Source organism: Bombus vosnesenskii, unplaced genomic scaffold (genome assembly GCF_011952255.1).
Source record: "Bombus vosnesenskii isolate JDL3184/JDL3185 unplaced genomic scaffold, Bvos_JDL3184-5_v1.1 scf7180000013264, whole genome shotgun sequence".
In the NCBI taxonomy this organism is placed as follows: domain Eukaryota; kingdom Metazoa; phylum Arthropoda; class Insecta; order Hymenoptera; family Apidae; genus Bombus; species Bombus vosnesenskii.
Window position 1 is genome coordinate 887,270 of NW_022882924.1, and position 20,616 is coordinate 907,885.

Here is a 20,616-nt window from a genome sequence, read left to right on the forward strand (position 1 = left end):
TTAACATCCGTGTGTAGTCTGATTCAGCCGACGACATTTTTCGATTCGCATAGAACGTCGGAAGGTAGACTGGTTTAACGATGACCGGACTAAGACTGTACGAAGCGAACGATAAGTACAGCTACAGAAACCAGTAACCCTCGTAAAACAGCCTTCCGTGGATCTATTCTTTCGCCGATCAAGTGGAATATCGATAAAAAAAAAAAAAAAAAAAAAGGTAGCGAGAGAATCGAGCACTTTGAAACGGACTAGTTTGATCGCGATCCGAGAATTACACGATCTAAAACTTCTTTGGAAACTTTGATTCGGTAGAGATAACGCGATAGGTGTGCACGATGAACGCTGGACGACTTGGCGGTAGCTCGGTCCACCGCGGTTCACCGAATCGATCAACCAACGACACTCTCGTTCTCGATCCTAGCGAAATGGCGAAATTTTCGCTTTACTTCTCGTCGTTGAGTTTCGCCAGCTGGCTCGGGTCGAGGTCCGGCGCGATCGTGTTTTGCACCTGAATGTGAGTGGAGTGAAGGGGCGGGCATAGCAAGGGATGATAGGGGAGACAGTAGTACGGGAAACCGCCGAGCGCTTTGTTCGCCGGATGAATTTGCGGGGCTGACATTTGCCCGGGAAGTTGCCCGGAACCACGAAGTGGCAATCCCCTCAGATGCTCGTCCGGATGCACGAGCACTCGTACCGCCACGCGCCTCGCGTTTCCGGAATTAACCAGCGCGCCTAGCTCCTGCTGCTGTCGTCTTTTGGTCTTGTACCTGGACCGTCGACAAATTGCAAATTAATTAACATTCTATGATACTGGAATTCGTATTTGTCCGATTCGAATCGGTCGCGAATGTTTGCTTTCGCAACAGAGTAGAATGGAATGAACGATTCGCGTTGAAAGACGAGAAATCAACCGTGTTCGACCACGGATGTTTATGCAAATTCACGTTTCTACCTAAATAGCGACTTGTTTCGTCCTTTTAAGCGGTTCAACGAGCGCATATTACTGGCACCCGTTAAATTGATCATAAATGCATAAATATCCAGGGTCTATCGACTACGCCGCATCATCGTACCGTCTGTTTTGGAACCAAATCTTGACTTGAGTCTCGGTCAGCTTGAGTCCTCGCGCAAGGTCCGCTCGCTCGGGCCCCGACAAGTATTTCTGCGCCGCGAATCTTCTCTCCAATTCGTAAACCTGGGCGTGAGAGAAGGCCGCCCTGCTACGTTTCTTCCTGCTCTGCAGATTCTGTCCGTGATTCTGCGCCTCGAACATGTCTTCCTCCCCGTCCTCTGCAAAATCACAAGCGTTAAAAACCTGTGCGACGATGATCATCGAACTCGAGGATATTCGCGAGGATATCGGCCGGTTGATCGTTCTAGTTAGAAACAAACTCGAGTTACAGACAGAAATTCACGATGGAGCTTCTCCAAATTTGCGTGTAAACAAACGCGTGGATCGGGAAAGGATGATCTATCGCGATCATAAATCAAACGTTTCCACTATACAACGACGAGAGAAGAGAGAGAGTGAGAGAGAGGAAACGTTGGATAGAGAAACGAACGAGTAACCATCCACGGACAGCAGCCATAGAAGCGGCAAACGATCGGAGAGAGTTCCGCCAGCTTTTGATGTCTCGTTCAAACATTAACACGTGCACTCGCTACTCCGACATGTTTACGCTGCTGTTCCACGGTAATTCTCCTCTAAGTTTAACCGGTTGCAATGGAGTGCAATCGCGTTCCCCTCGGCACCACGAAAATTCTGCTCCCTTGCCGACGGTCATTCTGTTTCTCGAGCTTCGAGCCAAAGAATAAACTTTTAGCTGGGAATTCGGGCTATTGTTGGATTTTATGCGCTACCTTGAAGCGGCTTTCTTTTGGCAGTTTTGTCATTTATCAGTGGGATGTTGCGCGTTTTGGCGATTGCGTTGAAAATGCACTTTAGGGCAAAGGGGTGTAGACAAAGGAGACATTGAGCGTACGGTACGAGGGTGAAAGTATAGCGGGATACGATACGGTCGAGGATCAGATCGAAAATAACGATTAGAAGGAAGAGCTAGGTAGATAAATTAGGCGATACAAATTTTCTCCGAATCGTCAAAGTTAAGATTCGATCGATGAGATTGTTTCTACTCGTAAGACGAGTTTCCAGAGATTGGAACTTCTTTCGCATAGCTTTTCCAGCTGGCAGTTGGTCCCTTAAGATCGTTACGCGCAAAGCCGACCGATCGTACCGAGTAATTTGCACCGATTTTCATCGGTCGCTGTGGAAAGACCGAGAAAATGGAAACAGAGAAACAGAGCAGCGATGGAATACGGAAGAAGTCGTACGTTGCTCGAGGAATAAAACACCGTTCCGATGTATCCGGCGAACGTGGAACGAACGTCGAAACGAGCCAAGACGAAGAAAAGAGAGAAGCCCGAAATCTCGGAGAAAAATACAGACTGAAAAATCAGTTTCGTGTGACATCATAATTATTTCGTCCGTAGCCCGGGTCCTGCGTCAATGTTTATCGGCAGTAGTCTGGCCGATGGGGGGACTCGAAGCATTTAGAGAGATCTATATTTGATCACTTTCGACGTCAACTCTGTGCCATCTCGTCCGGCTAATGCGTCCCTCCTCTGACGCTCGTCAAACATCTCCTACGCGTCCCACATCGTGAGTGTTCGAGAGCAGCAAGTGCCGTTTGCTCTCACTCCGATTACATCGAGAGATGACCCTTCGTGTGCACCTTCTCCGAAGCGGCCGCTCATCGTTTTCAAATAAATTGATATGGTCACGTTAAACCTCGATCAAACGAAACGTTATATCCCCATTTTGCCCGGCGAATCGTAGACGCGGACATTTCGACGAATTCTTTGCGCAAACTTGACTCTCGCGCCGAGTGAAACGAGACACGAGAGTTCGTTGTATTACGAGCTTCTCGCGTCTCGTAATACACGACAAACTCGATCATCTTGCGCAAAAGATTTACAATCGTAGGTATCGAAAGATATCGGAAGGTATCGAAGATGACTGGAATAAGCTGCTGCGTGTACGTCCGACGCGATTCGACGCGGTTTAATATTAACATCGTAGGGGATGGAGTTGTTTTACTTGGGACGAGGTTCGGTTAAGAAAGTGCCAGAAGAACATCCTATCCATTACCGTATTAAGTGATTCGAAAGCATGGTGGCGGAAATCAGGGGACTCCGTAATTTCGTGAGTGAGACTTGAAACGGTGCCAGGTCGTGCCTGCTCCTCTCCAACCCTCTCGAGCGGCGAACGAGCGAGCAATCGTCGCGTACGAAACAGCTTTAGGCAGGAATTACTTAATTACCGGTCTCTCGTTATCTCGCTGTATTTCGATTACGCAAAATGTTGGCGAATCGCTGACGCTCTCGGGTCGTCGGACGTATTCGACGACGACGAGTCTCGAAGGATGAAGAAGTCGAAGCGAACGGTAGAAAAAGCGATTTCTTTAGGATCGATCTAGGTAACCTTGATCTAAATTTGTTTTTTACCGTGATCCACGGATCGTCGAGGATCCAAGACAGAGCAACAGTGTGGCCAGAGATCGAACAAGTGCAAGAAGCAGAGTGGCCGGCCACTTGTGACGTCTGCCGTAGTCGAGCACCACTTATGCTACTAAAATTACATTCGATCACGTTATCTGCGCTCGGGTTAACTTAAAAAACCCTTGAAAGCTCGCCTGTTACAAGGATACCGGAGACCTAAATGATCTCTTAAGTCCGCATCCTCGTGGCAGACACACGATCACCCAGAAGGGAAGCGGCCTCGGGATTTTCACTCTAAGTGGACCCGACTCCCTACTCTCCTCCGGTTCATTCAGTTCTATCAGGCTATCGGGTCATCGATAGACGGACCGAGCCGATCGCAGACCTCGTAATTTTACCTCCGGTTAACCCGTCGTTAGAGACCGAGAGAACATTCGACGTGGAAAATTTAAACGACTTTTCGTTTCGCAAATTCTCTACGAGTACGCGCGGAAACGAGTCGATCCGGCCGTAGAGATTGGACGGCCAGCTTTCGTTCTCACGGTTAAGAATCGTTCGACAGAGATCAGTATCGTTACGGTTATCAACGCTCACCCAAATATTTGTTCTTGCTCATGTCCAACGCCTCGTCCTGTTGCCTCTGCGAAGAATCCCTCGAATCCTTCACCGGCTGATAACCACCCATGTTGCCCAGGCTCTCCAGATGCTTGAACGTTCCCTGAGCCAAGTGTGGAATATTCCCAAAGTTGGAGATATTCGCGTGGACCAGGTTCCTCGTCAGGATGTCGAGTTCGCGGGCCACGTTGAGATCCGGCGAAGGTAGCCTCGAGAATCTGGCCATCTGATTACGATCCTCCGATCGGGTTTCCCTGTGGCCGTTCTCCAAACAATCGTAGTCGCGTTGATGGGATTTCTTCGCGAACGACGCTACAGCTTGCGCTTCTTCCGACTCCGAAGGTCGTCGTTCCGTGTACGAGGTTCTTCTACTCAGGATATCGGCGATACTGAAGGGAGTTAATTGAGACGGTTTCGGGGAAGCTTCGCTCCGTTTGTCGTCTTCCACGATATCCGACATCTCTTCTACTTTCTCGTACCGAGCTCGATTTCCCGCAGACAGCTCTCTTCGAACCTTACTACCAGAAAAGTCTCTCGATTTCCCGCGCACTTTGTCTTTTGCCTATATTATATTTTCACAAGTTCGACGATCGTATTCCTTCGATGTCCATCGTTTCACATCCTCTTCGCACTTTCATCGTTCACTACCTCGGTTTATTCCTTTGTCGAACAGCGGTCCAGCCCGATCGATCTCTATTCTCTTTCGTTCGATCCTCTATTCGGCAAACCCTCGTCACCGACTCGAATCAAGGGTTTTTCTACCCAGCCCACGCTCGATGGTAGCCACGACTCGACTGGCCGTCCCGTTGGCCAGATTCTCCTACAGAGGAGGAAGAATCGCGCTGAAACGACGCGTCGCGTTTATTAATTGTCACTCGGCAGCGCTCGAGAGGGCCGCGTGCACCCTTCCGCGGCGAGCGTGCTTCGGTCAAGTGTGCTTGTCGCTCGTGGAGACTTATTTTTCGAATTAGTCCGCGGCCACTTCGCCGCCAGCTTCCTTCTTCCCTTCCACCCACGCCCGCCATCTTCCCCTTCTATGCCAGCCACCCCCACCAGCCAAACATCCCTCCACTCTCGTCGATCGGTGACGAGAGACTCGTTCTTCCTTGTCCATCGAGTTCCAGGCTCAGGACACGGGTTTTACGTGTCACTTCGGTGATCCTAGAACGTTTAGCCGATTAACGGGAAGCGGCAGTGAAATCCTTCCTAGGGATGAATGGTCGATCGGTCTTTTCGGAGGTTGTTGCACGATTTGAAATTGCATCGACGCTATTTCCGATTAATCTGGATCGCGAGCTTAACCGGTCCGGTTAAACAGCGATTGTTCTTTGCCAGGATGGCCGAAGCTTCTTCAACGTATCCTATTTACCCGATTTTGTAGCTTCCTTTTGTTGTAGATTGGTACCGGTACAGTGGAATAAACCGCGTCTGTACAGACCTTGTCCGAAGAGGATCGCGCGATTGGCAGAGAGCGAAACCGTGATCTTTGTCCCGTTGCCAGACCATTCGATGTTGTTTCAGTATTTTTTCAAGACCGCCGCGATCTGTTATAAAATTCTATCGCATTTCCCACCGCGGACTCGTTCGTTTTCTCTCCGGTCTCGTTTCCAACCCTTTCGCTCCAACCTCGAAATTCGCGACGATAACGTCGTTCGCCGGCTTAAACTAGCTCGTGGTGTAGGTTAAATTCGAGTTTCGCGGGTTGTGGCGTAGGTGGAGCTTTAAACGAGGTCCAGGTTGGAAGCGGGACGCCCGACGAGGCTTCCGTCACGACGCAAGCCTCGCCCTACGACCAATCCACGACTTTGGCCGCGTTGTCGCTTTTCCCCAGGAGCCAATCGACGATTCCTAGAAGCTCTTCGGCCTAGAGGTGACGAGAGATCAGCTCTCGGAGTGGGATCCTCCGTCGCTTTTTTTCACGGCCGCCGCGACGGGGGTGACGGGGGTGGCGAAGGGTTGCGACCAAACGAGACTCTTTCAGGTATCGCGTCCTCGTTTCGCGAAAGTAAAGCTACTTTCTCCAAGTAGTTCTCCCATTGTGCAGACTGCTGGGAAATTTTGATTATCCTTGAGCTTGATGAACCACCAAACGCGCGCTCCGTTTGAACTTAAGGACCGGGCTGATGTTCGCTTTTACATCGATACTCGTAAGGTCGAGGTAATTCGAAAATATCGCGATACTCTAGATGTTTAGTTTTTATTGAAAACGACATTTGTCCGTGATCGCGTCGGAAAATATTTCCGTAGAAATCGAAGGTGCTAGAGTAGTTCTAATTAGGATGGCTTCAAAGTCGATTCGAACGCGACTATTCGATCGTATTCGACTTTTTACCGCATATTTTCCAACGATCCTTCGACAAAATTCGGAAGAAATGGAATTCTCAAGAAACGAACAATTATTAAATTCAACGTTGTACGATTATCTCGATTATCGTTGACTCGATTATCTTAAAACCAAGTTGTCGGTATTTCTGCAACTGTGACGCGTGTCCCGTTTCTCTCGACCGTTGCAGCTACTCGGAGGCTCGGCTCTTTCGATATAAAATCGGTATTTCACAGGTGAGAAATCCGAGCAATTGGTCGCTCGTGAATCGCGTCTAACGCTTTCAAAAAGTTACTCTGGCTGTGGATGTGGGTAGATAGAGACGGTTACGGTTCGTACGTACTTCTCGTCTCGTATCGAGTCGAGAGGAGACGAGCGGTGCATATATAGGGTGTGCTTTACATAACAATCGCCGCTAAAGACTTGCAGCATTGTCCGCCACGTGCTATCAGCCGAGTTCCTATGGAGGTTTAATTAAGTGTGAACCACAGGAGCGTGGATCACGCCTCACTTGATCCGATGATGGCCTCGCGCGTTCCAGATATCGACGAGGAAATAATTCCACGTTCCTTCCGCGATATTTCTTGGAATTCTGCTCGTTGGTTCGTTTCATTTCGATTAAAAAAAAAAAAAAAATCCGTGACTAATCGTTTTCGGACGGATCGTATTCTTACTTATCACGAGCGAAAGATATCTGTCCTTTGAAAAGTTATTAGAAAGATCCTTCGAAGAACGCGTAGATGACTTTTATTCTTTAATTCACGATCAAAGGGTGAAAGCGATTGTCCGCTACGTACGTGTCGATCGATCTACGAAGATCGCGATCACGAGTTATTGCGGACAACGAGCGATTGCGTGCGAAAAGTCGCCCGAAAAGTAGACGAGCTCATCCCCGTTCTTAAAAGTGGCACCCTCGTGACAAGTATTTCTGCGGGATCGATCGGCGCGCAGGGATCGGCAATTAGCAGGTGACGGGTAATCGAACCGGAAAAACGACGTCCGCCATTTCCCTATTAGCCATTCCAGGCTCACAAAGAGAGGAGATAGACGGGAGAACGTGCCGTCTCGGAGACGGCGATCTCGAAGACGGACTACGGTCTTCCGTACGGTCGCGGTTCTCTTTTTCTCGATTCGATCTAATCAATAATAAATTATAGGGGGACTTCGTCGGTACATCTCTCCCCTAGAGCTAAGCCCTGACCCTCCCGCTCAATTGGTCGCAATTCTTAAAGACCTTAATTGGCGCGGAAAATTATACCTTATTTCAGTTACCCTCGAACGAGAACAGCCATCCCTTCCCACCTCCTCCTTCTCCCCCTCCCCCAACCCCTCCTTACCCGTTCCGTACGAACACCGTTACCTTCGACCCCGCGATTCGCCTTCTTACGAGTTCCACTTGGATATTTCCTTTCGCCTCGTCCGCTCCGATCGAGCAACCTCCGATCCGTGGAAACTCCTCCAGCCACTTTTCGTCGCTGCGATCGTGACCGCTCCGAAGTCGTTGTTTCCCACGCGGTAACCGCGCCTTTTATAAATAGCGTCTCGCGGATCGCTAAAGACGTCTCGATCGGTAAAGATCCGAACGAGATCCGGTCGTGTTTGCCAAAGTACGAAGTTAGATCGCCGAAGTTGAGATGTGGATGGTTTGCGGAAGGGTGGAGAAACGCGAAACGCGAAACGCGAAACGCCAAGGGCAGAATATAGATGCTGGTTCCTCGAAGATCAGACAGGAAATTCGTGGATGGCGTTTAACTGGCATTCGACGACACGAAAAGTAACGAAGATCTCTGCGAGCTGAAAGGGAGACGAAGAGAGGGAAAAAGAAAGAAAGAGAGAGAGAGAGGGAGCAATGCGTGCGCTCTATGGGCGGGCATAAGAATATAAAAACAAGAAGACCGGATGACTGCTAACTGTTTGTTAGTCTTGGGTTTTAAAGTCCGCACGTCTGTCAGTCCAGAGATGTAATATTAGTGCTTAGTATACGCTGCCGCCACTGCCTCTCGCTCATTTACTTCTTCCTCCCGTTTCATCCTCTCTGCGTTTACCTTTGAGTCCTGCGTTTTCTCGCCACCCCTTGCCTCTCGCCCCTTAAGCCGAGGAAATTGCTCAATGAATCTTTTCTGCCGAGATTCTGCCCGTAAACTCGACGCTTTTTTGTTTCGTAATGTTCCGCGGTTGTTTTTCGAGAGCTTTCGAAAAGTTCGCGCTAGGTTCGACGAGACAGAGATCTCTCTTGCGAGATGGAATGTTGATTTTTCGGTTCTTTCTCCTATTCGCGGTATTTATATCGTGCTTGAAGCCTTTTCTAATCGACGGATCGATTTAGACCGATTGGTTTATCGCTGGAAGATCGTGCAGGTTCTTTTTGCAGGAAGATGTACGTACTAATATTTGGATAACCGAACCGAAATCCAAGAATCAGGACACGTTATATTGCTTGTTAGGCGAGTTGATCGCTGTGCCACGGCGAGATGACAGCAGAAACTCCTGTTCTTTTAATGGTTCCGGTAGTTTGCGGATTGGCTAGTTTATCGGTACTATTTTCGGCCGTTTGTAGCGGCCGATTCTAGCATTAATGAGCATTTCAAAGACGAATGACAGCGAGGCTATTTCCGATGACTCGAAATTTCCTTCGTAATACGACCGGTGATTAAAGAACGAACGCCCATTAATTATTCGTCGATCGTTCGGATTAATAGCAAAATTGAAAATGTAACAAATAATCTATCGAACGACGCTTTAACGGTCGAACGTTAAAAGCCAATGAAATTGAACAGAGTAGTTTCGTGATAAATTGATTCGATTTGTATATTAACAAAAATCAGGTTGTTTTTTTCGAGTGAACGGCACAGAGTGCGCTGGAAAGGGAACCCGATGAAATAACTTTGAAATGCTTTTACCGCAGTCGATAAGACGAACGTCTCCGATATTGACCGAGGATAGAAGTACGACCGTTGACCAAAGGCAGGATAGACGCGAACATATGGGACACGAAAAAGCATCGAATGTCAGGCCTATTCTATATTTAGTCAATGATAAAGTTTCGTCTGTATCTCGTTCGTGATCTTGGAGCGTTCCTGCTGTACTTTCGACCGATTATACAGATATCTGTGTTACGGAAAGTTGGCTTATCCTTCATCGGTATAACAGATCATCTGCAAACGATTTGCACAAAGAATTATCTATGCAATGGAACGTAGAGAGAATCGCGGAAACGTTGTTGGACGTTTTAACACAAATTGTCGGTGTAACAAAATATATTTCGAAGTGAGGATAAAAAGTACAAAATTGTCCGTGCCATTCGATTTACGAGCGTCATCGCTATAATTAGCTGTCAGTGACGTCATATTTCGCATCGTTAAAATGCGCGTTCGTACTTCATTATCCATCCAGAAGTACTTCAACTTGGTACCAGAACGATCTCTGAATTCCACTCGTTTACGAATAGAATTCTACTCCAAGCAATTACACGTTCTTTTAATCGTCGGTTCGATATTCGTTGAAATAATATACTCGATCGAAGTTAGCAGAAGGAAAGAAATACGATAGATAGGACGTGATTAATGAGTCGAGGATAAACGCGGTCGTCTCTAAATAAATGCAAACGATTCGCCGCGCGTTCTATGCATATGCACTCCCGTCTTTATTTGAACAGCATCAACATTTTGTGTTCCCTTTCGCGTTCGGTGGATATTCGCCGAACTGCGATGCTTTCTATCCGTTCGTAGGCAAATAGGATCGGGTTTCGAAGTTTAACGTGCGGTGATTGATTATGCGAATACACACGATCTCCTCCTAATGGGGGCTTTCAGAATTCAGGCTGGGAACGCGGAAGGAATTCCATTTGGTTCGCAAATTGCTCGATTCTGCTATATTTTTATTTTTTATTAATTGAATCAAACGCCACCGCGACGCAGTTTCCGATTGATATAGACAGACAGATAGGCGCGTACGTGGAAGGCAGTCGTCGTAATTTTAAAAGTAGACGAGTGTCCGAAAGATGTCTTGTACGAAAAATACGAGAGCCGCGACAAAATATGCAACGCGCAACGAAAGACATTTCGGAGCTCGATCTTGCCAAGAATTTTCAAGCTCTGCCCATCCGAACATTCTGTTCCGACTATTTCGTCCAACTTTCGTTTGCAACGTTCTCTAGAATCTCTCGTATTTTCGCGGATATTTAATCGTTTCCAAGTATTATACGGATCAAACCCACCGCGTTGAATATTACGAGCGATAACGAATACCTTTCTCGGAAATATCCCAATGTTATTCGTCGTATGATTTGTCGGTTATCGAATGAAAATTAACGCGTAGGCGGAGGCCTGACGAAGCGTATCTGGAACACGTCCACCGAAAGGAAGTCGATCTCGAGGAACAAGTGCGGGCAGGTGCTTTGCAGGTGCGGCCAGGGGCGGAGCCGACTCTCTGTTTCGGAAGGGTGGTCTCGGGCTAGTCGTGGAAGGTGGAAAGACCGTATATGGGAAACGCCACGCGATCCCGCTGCAACATCGGCAGCGACATTTTTATCAGCTTGTTCCCATGGTCCTTTATGGCGGCGGTAGCACCATGAACAACGATTACGCCGACGATGAATCGTCTATGTGAAGGCACTTGACTGCCAGATGACCCGTCGTGCTCGCGCGATAACCTAAAAGCTAACCCATGGCTTCGCTCAAGCTGTCAGAACTCACCTATTTATAAATGCCATTTCGCCATATTTTTGTTTTATCGACCTAGACGATGTTTCTCGCGGCGAAACGCTGTAACCGCGCGCGTAGAAAGATTCGTGTTGAAATTTGGCACAACTTCTGCGAGGATCGATCGATCTCGCGATGTCGGAATTTTTCAATAGGGCAAGAGGAACGCTTTCGATGTTTTCGATATTTTTAGAAAGGGAGTGGTTTACTTTGGGAACGGTGGCTAAGGTGAAGTAAAACTTATCCAGGATTTAGTCGTTTCTTTCGTTTTATTTATTTTCTCGTATCCTTGTTCCCGTAATCAATCGTGAACGTTGGTACAAAGGTGCGGCGTAGTATCGCAGATTTTCCACCGAAAGAAACGATCGTTGCGCGATAATCGAAGTAAAATTATCGCGATTTCTCCGGTTGTAAATGTATTCGACGAATTAAAGAACCGAATTACCGAGAGGAGAAAGACAAGAAGAAAAATGAAAAGAGAAATAGAATTACGAGAAAGGCGAGGTCTGCGGAATACGAAGTAACTGATGTTTCCGCAAAAGCCACTTGAAGCAATTTCCGTTCGGGCTTCTTGAGCGGCGCGTTACTATTTCGAAGGGGAGAGTGGTATCTTACCTAACTACAAGGGAACCAGGGGGGAAAAACAAGAAGAAAATGAAATACAGCTGCCTGTAGGCCTTACAGTCTAACTATGTCGAACTTAAAGCTATGGCAATCGCGGTGATTAAAAGATGCATCAGCCGCGATTACTCTTGGGCTACCTGTTTGGTAACGTTGTCGCGCGATTCTCTATTTTTTGTCAACCGTCATTCTCGCAAAAAACGTTCGAGACTCGCGGATAAATCGTCAGACTTTCTGTTTTTTATTTTTCTATTTACTTCGCTTTTCGACTACCGAAGTATCAGAAACTCGACCTTAACGAACATACGAACTTACGCTCGGAAGTCTGAAAGATCAGCGATATAAGCGACGGAAGACCGAAACCATCGGTTACAAAAATAATACTCGAAATATCTCGATTCTCTTACGATATCGAACGATTTCCTAATATCTAAGCTTTGGCTGCGACGCACTCGAATCGATAGCGGAACCCTAATCGTAAAACACTCTCGTTCGAACCGCAAAATCTTCTAATTTCGTGGAATACGGCTTTTCCCATCTCTGCGCGTGCTCAACCGTGTCCTTTCGAAAAATTGCTTCGATTTTTCTACGAACCTAAACTTACTGTATATCGGCTCGATCAAAGATTCGACGACACGGTCGATACGTAACAGAGAGAACGCAGCGTAGAACATCGAAATCTCGAAATCTTCTCCTACCACAATCGTTGTAGATTCTGGTCCATAGGCACCTGTTCCATGTAATTGACGTACTGCATCTGGTAGTTAGCCGGACCCAAGTAATTGGAGAATCCGTAATCGCTGCTGGAGACGTCCATCATCGGTCTTCCGTCGCTCACCATGATCTTACTCTCCGTGGAAATATTCTTCAAATCTGGAAATGGCGCCGCTTCGTTGGCACTCGCGTTCCCTTTCATTTGCCTGTGACAATCGTGCACGGTAGCTCGAGGATCCGCCGACAAATTATTTCGGAAATCCGTGGTAACGAGAACGTGTTGTCTGGTGGCTTGTATCTCTCCGTTCAAACTCGATTTTCCGGCGACATCGGCGCCGATTTCTGTCTTAAACTCGGGACTGATATTCGTGTCCATCCTCATGTCGTTCGTCGATCTGAATTCGGGGCTCGGTCGAATTTCGTTCATTCGAAAGTCCGGTTGCATCGAAACGCCGAGCTCCGGCCTGATGTTGGACCAGTACGAAGGATTGTAGGATTCCTGGATGTTCGGTTTACCATCTCTGATCAATACCGGCACGTGAATCTTCTTCAGAGACTGGTTCTTCGCGTTCTGAGCTTGAAGTTTCTCCGCGTCCTCTAATCTCGCGCGTTTGTTCTTGTACCGTCGGTTCTGGAACCAGATCTTCACCTGGGTGCTGGTGAGTTTCAGAGTCTGAGCCAGTAGTTCCCTTTCTGGGGCGCTTAGGTATCGTTGCTGCTTGAATCGCTGTTCCAGCTCGTACACTTGGTTCTGTAAGAAATCGGTGGTAGTTTTCAGTCGAGGTTAAACAGAATTCGAATAGGGCTGCGAGCGCGAACGAAACTGCGTCTAGCAGGGGGATGTTTCAACGAAAACAATCTTGCTTTCTAAATTGAATTACTCGAAGTGTTAGATCGACAAAATTATGCTTAAATCGTTATGTTAAAATTATCGTTAAAAATTGTGTCCGTGATCGTTACTGTCGTTTCTTACGACAGGGAAACTTACTTGGGAAAATAGCACCCTCGGCTTCCTCTTTGTCCTCTTGCCGGACTGACTCTTTCGCAGCTCCGTCTTGCTCGATGTAACCACGTTACCTGTAAAACATTGCCGATACTGTATGGCTAGAAAATGGATCGAACGGATGATAAAGCGTCGGAGCATCGCGAAGCAAAGACAAAGCATCGGCCACGATATTACACCGATCTTACGCACCGTCCTCTGTAACCGGTGGATCCTGGTACGGAGCAGCGATCTGATTCAACTGATGAACGTGACCCAAGTCAGGATAGTGAGGATAAGTCGGCATCGATTGTTCCTTGAACTTCTCCACGTCCCAGTTGTTGTCCGGCACGATATTATAACCGTAATATTCCTGAGGCACGTGTTGTTGTTGAAGCTGATGTTGATGGTGGACAGACGGGTAACAATCCATGATTCCAAGCTGTTGATCCTCGCTGAGAATGTCGCGGACGCTGAACGGGGTTCCGGAGACCGAGGAAGGCAACATTCTAACGCATTCTCGAGCAATGTCGACGACTCTTGCAAATACTCGAACGACGAACTTCACTTTCCGATGCTTTTATCGCGCGAAGACTCACCTTTCAAACACACGCACGATCCGTACGAAAATCCTGTTTCGTCGTTGCTCGTCGACGACAAATTCTACGATTTCATCGTTGTCCTCGAAAAGAACAGTGCCACTCGAACAACTCGCGCGATCCTCGTTTAGAAGAAGCCCGGTATTCAGCCATGAAACTCGCTAAAAAACGTTTTACGACATTCGGACGACGTGCTCGAACAACGATAATTCCCCAGCTTCCAACCACCGACTCTTCAACCGTCGTCCACTTCAACTAACGGTAATCTCCGATGACAACTCGAGCCAACTTTCTCGTCTGTCGTGCGGGGTTAATCGCGTGTTTGAAACGTCGCGAAAGAATACGGTTACCGGCAAGGACTGTCAAACGAAACTGTCGAGATTTCGGACGACTCGTTGGAACCGTGGACACGCGCGAGCACCACCTTGAACGCCCGCGGATCGCCTTCTCGGGGGATGATGGCCACGGTTGAACGGTCAGGCCGGAGGGCAGACGCACAATGTGACTTGCTCTGACAGAGGGAGTCAAGTGTTGGTCTCTCCTCCGTGGTCCACACACAGGAACAGGAGGTGGGTGTGCGTGTGAGCGCGGCTGATTTTTACCAGCACACTCCCACCACGTCTGTGAGCCTCGTAGAGCAGCGCAAACATCAGTTCTACGGGGTGGTCGCGTCCTCCGATTGGAGATTTTAATTTGTCTTCGGGTCGATGAATAATTCGCAGCCAGTTTGCGATAGTCGACGAAAGGGAAACTATTCGAGCGGGATTCCTTCCTCCTTGTTTTTTTTTTTTTTTTATTTTTTTCATAACTGCGTAATTCGGGGATGAAGTCGAGTTAATCGCTCTCCTGCCGTTCATCTCGCTTCACTTTAGCGAGTTTCGGTGTGCTTTTAATCGATCGTACACGGTAGTCTCTGATATTTCCAGCCCTTTTTCCTACTTGTTCAGGCAATGTTTCCATGGAAGAGAGACTTTTTAGGAGCGAGCTTCGGTGGTTGGTCGTTTCATTTTTTATGTCCCTTTTTACGAGACTCTCGAATGTCATTGGGAGCCGGGTGTCTATGACTTCCTAAATACAGTTTCGGGGTTAAGTACGGTTACCGAGCTCGTGTTGTTAGCGAACGTTTATACAAAAACATCTTGTACGACAAGCTATCGACCGTCGATGACGAGCGGTAACATCGAATTCCATGCAGCGTGTTTTCCCCGTCTGTACGCAAAGTATCGGAGCACAGAATCGGTCGGAGCTCGGTTGAGTGAAAAAAATTCGACTCATCCTCGCGTCGCATGATAATTACGAGGATCGGAAGTGCGGGGTCGATCAAGGAGATGGCAAATCGGTTTTTGCCGTGGGTCAGCCATAACGCGGCGACCAACGTTGGGGCGGAGGAGAAGACCGAAGGCCCGCCTATGCTCCAACAATCGAACCAATCCAGACATACCGTGAACGAGGCTTCTAAAACTGGCGATTAAATCTCGATTCGCGTGATTACCGCCTTCCACCGTCTCGCCAGTGGTCCCCCTACCCCGCCACTCGAATCGATCGACCAAAAGTGCCGCATAAATCAGAAATTTATTGGTAATTAATCGCGCGTTTGAAAGACGTTTGGATCGAATCACAAATTTTTATCCATCCTCGAAAGTTTCTGCTTGTATTTTTCTGCTTCTCCTCCTCCTTCTTCTTCTTCTTCTTGTTTCTTCTTGTTTCTTCTTCTTCTTCTTCTTTTGCAGCTACGATATCTGTTAAATTTTTAAAGGAACGAAACTCATCAGGGGTGTCAGAGACGTGACAAGTTATAGCGATCGCGGGGTATCGATTTCGTGACGGGATCGCTGGTGGGCTTGGAACGAGCTTGGAACGGGTTTGGAACCGGCTTGGAAATGAAAACAAAACAATTCATTTTTCTTGGCCGATGCGACGGCAGGACGAGATCCTCGTGGTTCATCCCCGAGTCCGCGACATCGACGAGTCGAAAGTAACATACACCAGATGCGTCTTTCAGAACACACCGAACCCTTGACGCTTTAGGTCCTAAAGATTTGGAATTCGAAAAATTAGCCTGTTTAAGTCTCGATCGGCCTACCTGGTCCTTTGTGTAATTCTCGAAACAGCACACCATCCAGTCTTGTATATTTTTTCCTTGCAAACCTCTCGCGCTTGTCGATGGATTTTTTTTTAATTTTATTTATTTATTAAAAAGATTTGGAATTCGAAAAATTAGCCTGTTTAAGCCTCGATCGGTCTACCTGGTCCTTTGTGTAATTCTCGAAACAGCACACCATCCAGTCTTGTATATTTTTTCCTTGCAAACCTCTCGCGCTTGATTTGACGTAAAACGTATTCGCACTCTAATATCCCAGGGATCATCGACGGTATTCTCGACAAAAATTCCGAGAAGTTTGCGTTTAAAATTCTTCAAAAAGTAGATCTTTCGTTTGGACGCTGTCTCGTTACGGAGCTGCGGCACTCGTCGCTGATTCGCAAACGAAAAACAGTCACCGACCACGCTTTGCCAATTAACAATTTATATTCGCAATACCTCCGTTTTCAACAAAATCGCCGACTGAGAAATTAATTACTCTACGCGTTATGTTTCGAATTTTTCCTCTCATCGAGAAACCGCAAGATTCTCTGCGATCCGTTCTTTGCCATTAAAAAATTCGAACGAGCAATTTTCTTTTTTTTTTTTTTTATTTGGAAGAATTTTACAATCGATTCTCATTGAGAATTATAGGTAAATTATTCTGGCGTGGTACCGTAACTCAGATTACAAGAGTTTATAGTACGTTCGATTGTAGTTGAATCTAACGCTTAAAACTAACGAGTAACGTCGTGTCAAGTAAACGCGCAATTTGACACTGCTGGAAAAAATCGTCGATCGAGAAACGTTCGTTGCCGAACACCGTGCGCTTACAACTCTTGCGAAAGAGCTATTGAATATCAATGGTGTCTCGTTTAAGAGGGTCCGGAATTCGTTGTTAATTCGCGAACGAATAGCAACCACCGACAACCCTTGGCAACCGAGACGGCTGTTTATTATTCTACGCGTGGAAAGTACGCGGAATTACACGGAGGCGGCGCGTGCGTGCGTGCGTGCGTGAATGTGTGGCCGTGTGATGCATGGTAGGCGCCAAGAGATACCGAGGCGCCTTCTTAATTGTGGGAAAGCGGCGCCGGCGTCTGGAGAGCTTGCGTCGTGTGAAGCCACCGCGCCCCAAAGTCGCTCGATTTTTAAACAATTCTCCACAGACCGTGCACTTTTTCCCCCGGAAAGATCTGGAAAATCTCGGCCATTTTTTTCTACTACGCTCTCCGATCTTTGCCTACTCGACGCCACCACCTTAAATGCACCCGCTTCGTTTGCCCTGTCGGTTTTCAACACTCTCAGATCTCTCCACGTGATATTTCGATATATGTTTGAATGTACGATATTTGAATGTATCGCTAAAACGCGAAAAAGAAGTTGAGCGAACAACGGGCAACTTTACGGGAATTGAAAGTGAACGAAATCCGATACGAGTTGATCGGTTAGGTGTATGTACTTATAACGTGTATGTGCAGATTCGGATGAATTGAGTCTTGTTCGATCCGATGAAATCGACGTTGGATCGACGGCAGAGTATAGAGTCGTTATTCATAATGTTATTCGTAATGCGTTCATTTGTTCGTTTATGGTAGAATCGAAAGATCGCTGTGGAAAATTGAACGATCGCATCTATTCGAGTAAATAGCAGGCTCAGTGACGTTCTTTCTTCGTAGCTTCTAAGTTACTTTTACTATTTAATAATGTCACGTTGCTTCGTATTGCGAGAATTCTTCTTACTTTGCGTGTCTCTTACGCGGTAAATGTCATCGTTGATCTTCGTACTGTGTAAAATATACGATACAGATCAACGATGAAATACGATGCCTCGAACTCGTCGTCTTCAGCCTTTGATCTTCCAGTGTTTATCGACGAGAATTTGTCTGGCGTGTAATTAGCGACTGTACCGGAAAACGGGAAAGAATTTCCGCGGCCACCAGAGGACAAGTGGTTCCTTTCTCGCGCGGAATCGTGCTCGCGTAACGAGGCTTTGCAATCGAGAAGCTCTCTTCTCCGCTGCAATGTGGTGTCCAGTTGCAACACGGGCTGGCCGTGTTGGCCCGTACAAAAGGGTCCTTTGTGCCGTCGCCTCTCGTCTAAATAGCCGCATGCGGCCTCCACGATGGCCAACTATCCGTGTACGGTTTATAGAAAAATCCCGTAGCGCACGTTGCCGTATCGTCTAGCCTCGTGGATCGTGGGGGGTCGGATGCCGCCCATGAGAGCCCGTGTTTCCAGGATCTGCTCTTTCTCTTCCTTATCCCTCCCTTACGTGACCAGCAATGAGACGACACCACCGATAGACAAGTGCGACAGGTCGATTCCACACCGGAAGAAGTGTTTTTATCGTCCATACGTCTTGCACCAACGACCGTGAAAAATTACGTATAATTATCGCGACACGGTGATCGTTCGGCGATGAGAGTGTTATCGGAAGGTTTCTTCCTCCTCGTCCGTCTTGTAGTTCACCTGTCAAGAATTGCGTTTGATATCGAAGCTATCGGGACGAAAAACGAGAATGATCGCGATATATTCGTGGTCTATCTCGCGGGAAACCGACAAAAACTGTCCCTCTTTTCATTGCAGCAATCCGAGTGCATAGATGCGTATCGGATCAGTCCTTTCTCTAATTCTCAACTGTTCCAACTCCATTTTTCAAAAAAAAAAAAAATTGACCATTCTGGGTATGTTCGATTGGTATAAAGAAGACAAATTTATAACAATACGAAGAAAACTCTGTTCAGAAAGCGAGAAATATTCAGTTCTTTTAAGTAGCAATTTTATTCGGTAATATTAAATCTTTCAAACTTCGTATTGGATTTTCTCAGTTTATAAATCAGTTGGTGAGTTAATATTCGTATTACCCGATCATCTTTATCTATTAAAAATTTCAACGAGCGCAAGGTACAGAGAAATATTTATTTGTCTAGCCACAATCGTCCAAATGAATTCTAGCTTATCCATCGAATCCAAGTCTGTTAATTAATTCGAAGCGCCGTTTGGCAAACGCTAAGAAATCGAGGAAACGGAGGCAAAGGCCAACCGTTTGTCAGGAGAGAGGGTCACGTGTAGTCGCTCTATTGTGTCGCAAGAGTCCGGAGAGCGCATTTTTGAAGTTAGGCGGGCTAGGAAGTTTTCTCACGAGTGGGCCAGACAATTGCGTGGATCTGGATGTCTAGACGGACGCATCCCTCCTTTTATTTTCTGCGTTGCAACCGAAAACGCAGCCACGTTTGCCAGAAACTTCGCCTCGACGACGCGGCTTGGCCACTCGTTCCTTCCTGCGCCTTTTCCTTTCCCTCTTCTTTCCGCGCCTTTTCCTTCTCTCGTTAAGCCTAGAAACTGCTCTTTCCAAGCCTACAACGAATCGATCGACTCACACTCCGTTAAACTCGTCACGATCTTTCGTTCGTATCTTATCGATCTTGGCGTCGATTTTTGCCGCGATTAATTCTTCGAAGTAATTGGAATTTTACGAGGGTCGAAGGACGACCCGTTAATTACTAATTACGCGGGTAATAATTCGGTGGGTTGATCGCCGGTTGAGGCGAGACGCGTTACGCGTCGCTTATTTATAACCACGAATGTTGCTGGCATCGGTAGCGAACAACCGAGTAATTGGATAGCCGGCCGACGTCTTCTATTTGTTGTTCGATACTCAAATGCTAAGACAAGAGCGATCCACGTGCTCTGGTCAACGTCACGACGCGAGATCGCCGTATTCTCGACGTCGGACACGCGGGAGCGATATTAACGCCATTGTTCCTTTACAGCGATGCGATGTGATTTACAAGCGAATAGAATTTCCAACGAAGGATCGTGCGATTTCTACTCTGAAAAATAAAGCGTCGTGTCTTTTCTACGCGGATATTTTACGCGAAATTTGTACAATATTTGCGTAAATTTATTTGACACAAGCCGATATAAATTAACGAAGGTTTTTCCGAAGCTACGTCCTAGCGGAAGATGGATAGAACCGAGAGCGCTATCTTGTCTCTGCTTTCGTGAAAAAATCTGTAAACTTTTAAGTGGAAGGACGGAACGTTAAAGTGCCGTTAATAAACTTTACGTCAAATTAAGACACGTTCTGACTGTTTCTTTCTGTAAGGAAAAAAGAAACAGGGAAGCGTGTCTATGGTGCCACTTGAGGATATCTCCGATCCCTGGATTACCTTACTGGAACTTCGTGTCAACAAACTCCGATCCCTTTTAGCGTCAACTTTCATTGGTCCCTTAAAGTGGTTTGAATGCTTCGGATACTTGGGATTATCCGGATAATACGGTCCAGATAGAGATCTTTCGCATTTGCCAAGATCGATTTGGTTAAAATTGGTTTAAAGTCGGTTACATCGAATAAAGTGTTAAAAATATAATGCGAATTATATCGGATGTTAAGCGGGGATTGATCGCGTTAGCCAATTTTGTTTTTTAAGTTTCCAGAAGGTTTTGTACGTACGTATATGATAGTTGTTTTTACATAC

At 46.9% G+C, this 20,616-nt stretch overlaps 2 protein-coding genes across 2 annotated transcripts; both read right to left on the minus strand.

Annotated features, from left to right (window-relative positions):
- Window positions 1-201: 201 nt before the first annotated feature.
- LOC117238119 (homeobox protein Nkx-2.3-like) lies at window positions 202-5,080 on the minus strand. The gene is made up of 3 exons (XM_033502770.1): window positions 4,093-5,080; window positions 1,074-1,290; window positions 202-767 (listed from the first exon to the last, which is right to left on the minus strand). The coding sequence occupies exons 1-3, from the start codon at window positions 4,571-4,573 to the stop codon at window positions 443-445; spliced, it is 1,023 nt and encodes a 340-aa protein (XP_033358661.1). The 5' UTR covers window positions 4,574-5,080; the 3' UTR covers window positions 202-442.
- Window positions 5,081-12,057: 6,977 nt separating this feature from the next.
- LOC117238528 (homeobox protein Nkx-2.5-like) lies at window positions 12,058-14,797 on the minus strand. Its single transcript, XM_033503518.1, has 3 exons — window positions 13,667-14,797; window positions 13,460-13,548; window positions 12,058-13,222 (listed from the first exon to the last, which is right to left on the minus strand). Exons 1-3 carry the CDS (start codon window positions 13,959-13,961, stop codon window positions 12,452-12,454), a joined length of 1,155 nt encoding a protein of 384 aa, XP_033359409.1. The 5' UTR covers window positions 13,962-14,797; the 3' UTR covers window positions 12,058-12,451.
- Between the last annotated feature and the right edge of the window lie 5,819 nt (window positions 14,798-20,616).